General features: G+C 38.8%; 1 protein-coding gene across 1 annotated transcript in view; it reads right to left on the reverse strand.

Moving 5' to 3' along the window:
• The window catches only part of LOC126176957 (2-oxoglutarate and iron-dependent oxygenase domain-containing protein 3-like), a 45,837-nt gene extending 36,184 nt beyond the window's left edge, over window positions 1–9,653 (reverse strand). The window contains exon 1 of the mRNA XM_049924165.1: window positions 9,268–9,653. Coding sequence (XP_049780122.1) covers window positions 9,268–9,392 — 125 coding nt within the window. The 5' untranslated portion in view covers window positions 9,393–9,653. The remainder of the gene's footprint in view (window positions 1–9,267) is intronic.
• Window positions 9,654–10,193: the final 540 nt, after the last annotated feature.

Raw genomic sequence — 10,193 nt, forward strand, 5'->3', positions numbered from 1 at the left:
AATCCCCAAGGACACTCTGCCACCAGCAATACTCATCTAGATGAGACTGCAGGTTAGAAGGCGTCTCTTCCCTATCCGATGATTGATTTAACTGACACCCAAAACCCCTCTATTGTATCAGTACATGCCCCAGTTTCATAATTTATAAACTCTAAACTATGGTTCACAACTAAATGATTAAAACCCCTCCTCCCTAAACCCCTCTAAGACGAAAAAGCATCTGAAACTGCAGTACTCTCCTCCTCAATACACTCTTCAATTAACTCCACCAATTCCCTCTTAGTATAGCCCTACAAAACTATGAAAACACAGCCACAAACACAGTCAGCATACACCCCCCCCCCCCCAAATAACAGCCCCCCACACCCACAAACCAAACAGAGATTTACCCTTCCTCTTCCAAACTGCGACTTGCTGATCTCAACCACCACTCCCGGCCCACCCAACTTACCCCTGTACTTCACATACTCTGAACACACTTCCCTACAAAAAGGAAACCAGTCTAACACTGTTCTCTCACTCACTCCCAGTCCCATGCACTCTAAAACTAATCGAGGACCTATAAGAGAAATAGTATGTCAGCAAAATAATCTCTCTCGTGGCCAGCCTAGATTTCTCGAACCACGTACTGCATCCAATGGAGCACCAGATGTTATCACACTGTCACCGCCACATATACCCCCATCCCTGGTCCGAAGAGGTGCCGGAGCTCTGGTCAACTTCATGTTCTCAAAGCAAATACTGCACTTCACAATTTCAGCAATTAGTCCAAATACCTGGAGGAATTTAATAATGGACAACACGTCATCTGATCAATGCTGTGCATGCCCCTTTGGTTTCATTGTAGTAGAGATTGATGTTTCTTTTTTTTTCTCTGTTGACTTTTCCACCTTGTTGAAGTAGGAGATTCTTCGTAGCCTTCAGTGTGGAGATGTATGAAACAACAGTAACTGGTGCATTGCCTGTTTTCGGATCTGTGAATAAGAACTTAGAGGAATACAGCTCCCGACCCTGCACCTTCTTTAGCTGTTCTGGTATGTGTTTTCTATTACTTTTCAATGTTCTCGCCAAAGTTAACTTGTCATCATTGTAAAGCTCCTCGGATAGGTCCATGGAAGTCTAATAACGACCTGTCGTTTATTTCTTCCAATTCCTGCCAGTGGATTCACTGGGCGTCTAACAATTGCCTTTGCACTCCATTCCTTGGCAGGTCCCTCATCCATCCCTGCATAGACTTCCATTTTTAGAGCATACCGGGTGTGTGTGTGTCTGATAACATCCTAATCTATATGCCATACTTCCCAGGCTTGTCTTTTTAAGGGACATCTTCCTTGAAATAGGGAGAGCATCTATTCGATCGTTAGATCTGCACTTGGTGGGTAGTATTTCACAAACATTTTGTCAATTTTGTCAAAAACTTCACTTTCATCTTTCGGTTCTTGTTTCTTTATCATCAAATCTAATCAGGGACACAAGTTCTCCACATCGAATACGACTCATTGTAGCTATGTAGATATCCTTTCACAGTACTTTCCCCCATAAGTCCTCAAGATGCAGTCTAGTGTCATTGGTATCAAAATACCAATGAAGGCATACGTTTCTTCTATGGTTGTAAGTTTTAAGTTCTTATTACAAGCTTCTTGGTTTGTATGGAATGGAAATGAAGTCCCATGCTACTTGACAGAGCATAGGGGAACGATGTGGGAGACCCGCACTGCCGTACTAGGCAAGATCCTAATGGAGGTGGTTTGCCGTTGCCATGCTCCGACCGTAATGGGGATGAATGATGATGATGAAGATGAGACAACACACCCAGTCATCTTGGGCCAGGTGAAAATCCCTGACCCCGCCGGGAATCGAACCCGGTGCCCCGTGCTCGGGAAGCAAGAACACTACCACGAGCAGCAGACTTGGTTTGTATACTCCACGATTATCTTCATTATTTCGGGAGTTATAAACTTTTTGAAAGATTCTGACACATTAGAGGTCAAGCCTTCATGAGTCAAACCTTCACGAAAATTAACTATATTTTGTACAGACCTGTGTACTTGTCTTGGAGGCGCAGTAATATATTCCCTACCGCTTTTTGCTGTAACAATGATGCTGGAAGCAGATGCATGTTGCTCATCAGGGGATGAACTCTGTGAACTTTACTCATTTTCTACTGCTGCGTCACTATCAAATGTCACAACTGTATCATCATCTTGTGGATCACTTTCATCACCTTCAATTGCTTCATTTATTATAGCTGACACCTCTTCATCTGTGTGAAACCTCTGATACTGACAAGACATTTTATTAGAACTGCTTGAACAACAAAGGAGATTTATTTCAAAACAACAATGGCAACACAATACAGCAGTAGAAACGGTCAGAAACTGCATTTCTTTCTGCCACATTGAGAAATATTTTAATGAGAAAAGTTGTCTCACTGATGTCTAAGGGGGCCAAATCTGCCCGCACTTAAATTAGGGCCTAAATATAATAGGCAGATTTAAATAATTCACAAAAATTATAACACCATGACAGCACATACTCTAGATATTTTTCTACAACTACCTAAATTCTTGCTTATTCACTCCAACAAATAGATATATTACACAAATAAAATAAATACTGCGAGCAATTTTTGCACTGGATAAAATAACAACCATATTACAGAAAGGACGGATCGCTACTCGCCTGAATCCGGCCTCGGTGGCCAGAGACAGTGGTCATGAGTGTGAGTTGTGCTTCTTTCTACTTTAGGAGGAGGTATTTTTACCAAAAGCTCAAATGTGTATCGGTAATTTTGTTGTGCCTGTCTGCCACTTAACATCAACTCTGTAGCCTATAACGAGTGGCAATCTATCCTTTTCATAATACTGTCAATCTGTAGTGTATGATAGTTATGTATTGTCATTTGCACGGATTCAACATCCACCTCATCATGGGTGGATGCTGACTCAATTTTTCAGGTGTATGAAGGAGAGGATATCAACATGTTCATGGGGCACTGGTGCACGTTTACAGGGCTGGAGTCAGTTTTCTGACCCAATTAGCAATTAGAGTTGGTGCAAGGAGAGTAGCAGCAAATCACCTGCAGGTGTCCTTAGAGGGTACAGCAATGAAGACCAAAATTATGTTTTGTAAGTTACTTGGAGCAAATTCTGTATAAATCAAAGAACATTGTACAATAAGGACCAATGGATGAAGCAGTGTTGTAGTTAAGACATTGACCTCATATTAAAGAGGGTGGGGTTTGCCCTGTCTGGTCATCCTGATTTACGATTTCTGTGGTACCCCCCACATTTCAAAAAGAATATAATAAATGCAATTCCAAAGAAAGCAGGTGCTGATAGGTACGAATATTACCAAACTAATAGTTTGATACGAGGGCTACAAATTTGTCGGGCAGTAGACTGCGCCGCTCAAACTGTCAACACAAATGGCACTGCTAAGAGTATCCTACGACTTCCGCATCACTGGTAATGATATATATACAATGCTGGTGACTACTTTGAAGGTAGGTAAAACTTTGAAAAACATATCTATTTTGCACGAGCTGTAAATAAATAGTTGCCACTATTAAAGTTCCAACCCCCTTAAAACATGGGTGCAAAATACTAACCAAAATTTTTTACAGAAAAATGGAAAAACTGGTAGAATTCGACCTTGGGGAAGATCGGTTTGGATTTCAGAAACATGTAGGAATATGTGAGGCAATACTGGCCCTACGTCTAATAACAGAAGATAGGTTAACAAAACGTAAACCTACATTTATAGCGTTTGTAGAATTAAGAGAAAGCTTTTGACGATGCTGAGCGGAATACTCTCTTTGAAATTCTGAGGGTAGCAGGGGTAAAATACAGGGAGAGAAACAGTATTTACAACTTGTACAGAAACCAGATGGCAGTTATGTGAGTAGGGGGCACGAAATGGAAGCAGTGGTTGAGAAGGGAGTGAGGCAGGTTCGTACCCTATCCCCTATGTTTCTCAATCTGTACATTGAGCATGCAGTAAAGGAAACAAAAGAAAAATTTGCAGCAGGAATTAAAGTCAGGGGAGAAGAAATACAAACTTTGAGCTTAGCCAATGACACTGAAATGCTCTCAAAGACAGCAAAGGACTTGGAAGGGCAGCTGAAAGGAATGGACAGGATCTTGAAAGGAGGATATAAGATGAACATCAACAAAAGCACTCACGGCCATGTAACACAGCATATGTGGTCTGGTCTTCAAACAATTCTAGCTGGCAGGGCCTGGAGACAAGTGTCACACCTTGTCAATAACAATCAGTTTCAAACCCGACAGGAATTGTTGCTGCCAGTAAACACAGGTCCACCTCAATCAGTTTCCAAGAAAATACTATGAAGGGAAATGTGTGCAATGGATATTTGGAGATGGTTACCTTGCAAAAGGCCACTGCTCACAGCAGAACATAAAGCTGCACATCTTCAGTGGACTAGGCAACACAGAAACTGCTTGAAGGTGTGTCTGGTAAGTTATAATTTTGCTTCATTTCATTTGAAGCTAGGAGTCGATGCACCAACATCCAAATGAGGCATTTAACAGAATGGTGCAGTCAAAGCTGGCGTTGGCTTGGCAATGTTTTGTAGGTGTTGACTGTACCATGATCTGGGTCCACTCATGCAGCTTGCAGTAAACATAAACCAGAATGTTTGTGAGCTCCACTCTACCACAGGGAGGTAGTACATGAAAAATTATCACCACTGAAAAGATTGTGGCAGTTATCTAATGTGGCGTATACACTGAAATATGCATTTATGGTGACAAACATGGAATTAAATTATGCATCTCACAGTGAGTTGTCTCTTGGATGTAGAAAGCCAACAGAGTTCCTCAATTAAAAACAGAGCAATGACTTAACTTTACACGTGGCTATTTTATCGACAGTGAATTCTAACATAACCTAAAATACTAAATTTCTGGCTAAAAGTCATGAAGTGGCCCCACTTTGCATTTTTCATATTTGATGTAACTATATCTGTACATAACATGCATCAAAACACTATTCTGAGGCTTGTTCATCATCTAATGCACTGTTACCGAATCTGCCATCCAGTTTTAGCTTTTGTCATGAAAAGTGGGTTTGAATATGACATGAACGTAAACATTAGGCAATTTTACAGATAGATCTGCTACCTCAACTTTATTTAGCATTCAAATTCGTTAGCTTTACCAATTAACAACCAAATGACAGCCGAATGGAATTTTTTTGCTACTAGTCACGGGAAATCACCTTGTGATGGGACTGGAGGTACAACAAAGCGGTTAACAGCAAGAGCAAGCTTGCAACGGCCAGTTAATGGACAAATTCTTACTCCCCTAGATCTGTTTCACTTCTGCTCTGAAAACATTAATGGAATTAAATCTGTTTTCGTCAGTAAAGATGAAATTGAAAAAAATATTGTGTCACAAGAAGAGAGGTTTAAACTTGGACAAACTGTAGCAGGCACTAGAGAAAATCATCACTTTTTACCTATTGATGAAACAACAATTCAGGTCAGCAGAGTTTCAAATGATTGTTCATCTTTTCTAGCTAAAATGGGTCACAGTAATGAAGGAGGCATATTAATGTCTGCTCTCCAACCAGGACAATATGTTGCATGCATCTATGAAAACCTGTGGTGGATTGGGAATATCTGTGAGACCTCCACAGAGCAAATTGATGCATTAATAAACTTTATGCACCCACATGGTCCAGCAAATTCATTTTATTGGCCACCAAGAAGTGACAAGTGCTGGGTTTCGGAGCACCACATTATTGCAGTTATTCCAGCTCCATCAGTAAATTCGTCTGGCCAGCAATACACCATTCCTCTTGATATTCATCAGAAAATTAATGTAGCATATCAAAAACTGAAACAGGTTAGAGGAAACAACCTAAGGAACCCAAGAGTGCCTTCTAATTTTACACATGTTCTGAGGCATCAAGGGATCGCCAATTTAGTATTGGAGGGCAGCGTGGAGGGTAAAAATCGTAGGGGGAGACCAAGAGATGAATACACGAAGCAGATTCAGAAGGATGTAGGTTGCAGTAGGTACTGGGAGATGAAGAAGCTTGCACAGGATAGAGTAGCATGGAGAGCTGCATCAAACCAGTCTCAGGACTGAAGACCACAACAACAACAACTTAAATAATTTTACTATCAGGCTTGGGGCCCTGTGGTAAAGAAACCCACCTGTGGCTGTTGTTGCTAAGCTATCGGGCGTGGCCCCTATGGCTATGGGAATGCTGATTTTCTCAGCTGAAATGAAACTAGCAGTGGTTAAGCCACCATGGACCATAGCAACTCATTTATACACTTCTTTTCCATCAGTAAGCTGGTGTTGTTCATTAAACAGGCAACTAATAATTAGATGATTATGCCAATAAATTTCACGAATTACATTCATTCTTAATAATAAGCGCGCGTGAGAGAGAGGGAGAGGGAGGGAGGGAGGGAGGGAGGGAGGGAGGGAGGGAGGGAGAGGGAGAGGGCGGGGGGGGGGGGGGGGCGAGGTGACAATTAAGAAATAACATTGTTTCCATTTTTATTCTTTTGCTATTCGGACTTAAGCTAGGTCCTATTCATCAGACTTCTTATTTAACTTATCCCAGACATTAATAAACATGTATAAGGCAAAATAAAAGATTTCAGGTATAATTTGAGTGCCAGAAAAATGTGTTCAAACTTCCAGTGCGTCTCTTTGATGATGCTACTTTTTAGGGCCTTATATGCTTGCATTGCAAAACCAAATCCATTTTTCTAGATAGTTTAGAATATGCTCTTTCTAATGACCATAGTTCAGAAGAGTTTGGAGAAAACACTTTTTTGAAAAATTTGACTAAAAATACCCATTTTTTGCACTTTCTGAAAAATCGTCAACTTCACCCTAGATTTGTGAAATAATGGAAAGCAATAGGAGAACGAAATTTTATATTCTAAGACCTTGTGTTGGTGAGTTATGGTGTGCAAAGTTTCATGTACATCCCACAATTACTTTTGAAGATATAAAAAATTAAAGTTCGCATTTTTTTTAAACAGCTATTTTTTTGCCCAACTTTGCTTCAAATTATCTATATGAAAATTGCTCAGAAATCCTTTTCTTAATATTTTACTAGAAAGAGCTCTAAAAGTTGTATAAGATGGCCAAGTTTTGATTCTTTCATGCAAATACTTACAGAGATATCTCATCTCAAAGTTGCTGAAAATTCAAGGATGCACTATTGGAAACTGTGCTATGGTTTCAAACAAGTGACTATATCTCTGCAAGTATTGAATTTCTGAAACTGAAGCTTTACCAGTGTTCATTGAGAACATGTGTGAATGTTCATACAAAATTTCATCAAAATCCATGATGGTCATGTGGGAACATTTCTCGATATTACACCACTTGGCACGGAATGGCCCTTACTTATTTGCTGGCCTTTCCTCTATATTTCCATGATCACACTCCCAATTTCCATTGTTACAACAGCCACATTTATGGGGCTGCAGGCATACATTTCATGTTTGATAAGTAAGTTAAATGTATCAACCAATTTTGCAGTTTGGTAGGTCAAAGAGATCAGTAGTATCATCAAAGTGGTGCCTTTATTTGGTTTTATGAATTGGTTGTACATTTTTCTTAATGCATGTTTTGTTCCATTACAAACCCTCAAAGGTTCCCCTTTTTGATGTGATCTATGAAACATGATGAGATGACACAGAGCATTTAAAATATTATTATTAAAGAGTAACAGAGATTTCAAAATCTGAACTGATAAACATATGAAAAGAAATGTCTAACATCTCATGAAAGATACACATGTCAAGGTACAACACACTCTAGCATCCAGAATATCACTTACAAAGGATCGAAGAAGACAAGTAACAGCTCACACACATGAATAGTTACAGACATTTTTCCTCATTCTCCTGTAGAGGGAGGAAGTCTTAGTATAGGCCTATTTGTTGTACAACAAAAAATATGCTCTGCCACTCAGTGCATTACAGAAATTTGCACAAAATAGATGGATGTTGAGCAAACGAACTACACTAGTAATTTGTAAAATGAAATATGACTAAAATATTTCATTCTTAAATCCTTTGTTCTCTAAACCCTGATTTAGAAGAAACAGTTTCACTGCAGCATCAAAACTGATGCTGAACCTGTCACCAACAAATTTTTGAAGTATACATGTCTTGACAAGAATAAGAATAAAAAACAAAACAAAAGGGAAAAAAGAAGCTAAGAGAAAATAATAATCTTTAACATTCAAATAACATATTAGTAGGGGAGACCTGCAAAGATATGTATCTCTGTTACATGAAAGTAACAACAAAGAAAGGAACAGAAAATCATGTGGATGGGGTATGGACGGAGGGCGATGAATGTGGGCAGTGAGAAATAGAAGGTTGGAAGAAAGAAATAGGATATAAAGGAACCAAGTTCTTTGAAGTACATGAAATATGTGACACTAACATAACTGGCTTGTTAAGGACTACGTTTATATTGCATTTATTTAGAATCTACATCATCTTTTAAATTGGTGTTTTCTCAGATATTTTTCATAGAAAACTGAATTAATGGTAATTACTACACTGACCAAAAAATAAAGTGGGATACTGTTAAGCATACAACAAGCTCTCCATATTTAATGCTACCATAGTGTGCACTTAAAGGGATCCTGAAATTTTCATCGTATTCATTTTTCATTAGACTGGATTTCTCACTTATCTTGTCACTTCCTGTTAGACTAAAATAAGGTATTTATCTGTCTTCATAGTTGTGCTTTGTAATTTTTCTGGTTTTCAAATGTCACTATTAACTGCTACATTAGCTAGATGTTTAGTGCCATACAAATTAGTTGAAAATCATACATTTATAAAATTACAGTGTGAAGCTTCCATGCTGTTTAATATCGCTGGTTTTCGTGCACAAATGCATGCTATTCACTTACAGATTTAATGATACAATATTAACAATTTCGCCATTGCAATAGAAAATTTTACAAGTTTTTAAACAAAACCTGGTCACGGGAACATTAGTTGGCATATTTGCTATGAAAGAAGCATTTTTATTTGCTTTTAAATTTAATTTCGGTGTTTGCAAATGGAAAATTTCTTTTGTTTTCCCAGCTTTCTCCTAGGCCTAATCCCCTTTCGATGTGCAAGTTTGATAGCGAGGAAAATTCAGTTGGGCATAAAGTTGCCAGAAACTCTTGTACAACAATAGGCAAACAGTTCTGCGAAAATGGCCTTCAAAGTAGCCAAAACAACTATTATGTATAATTTCTTACGGTGGTTTGTCTTTTGTTTGCTCCTCCTTGTTATCAGGTTTAGGTGATGTAGCTTTGGGTTTATTCTTGGAATCTTCTTTTTTCCGAACTTGCCTGAGTTCGCCTCTCGGTTTTGATAAAGTCATTTCGAACTTAAGAATGAAGAACCGTAACACTGAACGTGGGCCACTGCTTGTATTTAGCTGTCTATTCTAGAATGCCAAATGAATTATTTTTGGTGATAATGATAATTACAAACTATATTGTTGGAGTAAACTAAGTTTTCAAATTTGATGCGACTCTACTATTAAGTCACTTCCCCAGTAAACGAGACTCAATTACCGAACAAATGACTTAACCTCAACACTTACACCACCCAACAAACACAAGCACTGCTCTGTTTACAATAATCGAATCCGAGTCAAATGCTGCCAACATTGTATGCTCGCGCTACTTTCATTCCTGACTCTGCTTCCCACCGCATACTTTGCTCATTATCGTTTTATACACCATATTTCCAGTTATTTAGATCTTATCATTTCTACATCTGCAGAATTCCTTAACATCGAATGATTTCATCAGAAAAAAACATACTAGTTATATATGCAGACTTTGAATGAAAAGACGCTGAATTACAAAAAAAGAAAAAAAAATACTTCGTGTGCTCTGTCGTGACAATTAACTTTCAGGACAGAATAAAATTGTTACAGACACAATAGCAGCTCTGGCTTTGCACGTGTAGAAAAACGAGTTGACGAGAAAAGTGTAGTCTTTGTGAATAGGTACAGCAGTCACAAGTAACTCGGTCCTGATGAAGATCACGGGCATTTTCGTATTCAAGGTCTCGAAATAATTCACACAGGTAGTCACAAGGGATAATAAAGCTGAGGAGCAGATGGAAAATGTTGCCAAATTATAGTGCCAGAGCAGGTAAGGAAAACTAACAG

The sequence above is a fragment of the Schistocerca cancellata genome, chromosome 3 (assembly GCF_023864275.1).
Source record: "Schistocerca cancellata isolate TAMUIC-IGC-003103 chromosome 3, iqSchCanc2.1, whole genome shotgun sequence".
NCBI classification, from domain to species: Eukaryota; Metazoa; Arthropoda; class Insecta; order Orthoptera; family Acrididae; genus Schistocerca; species Schistocerca cancellata.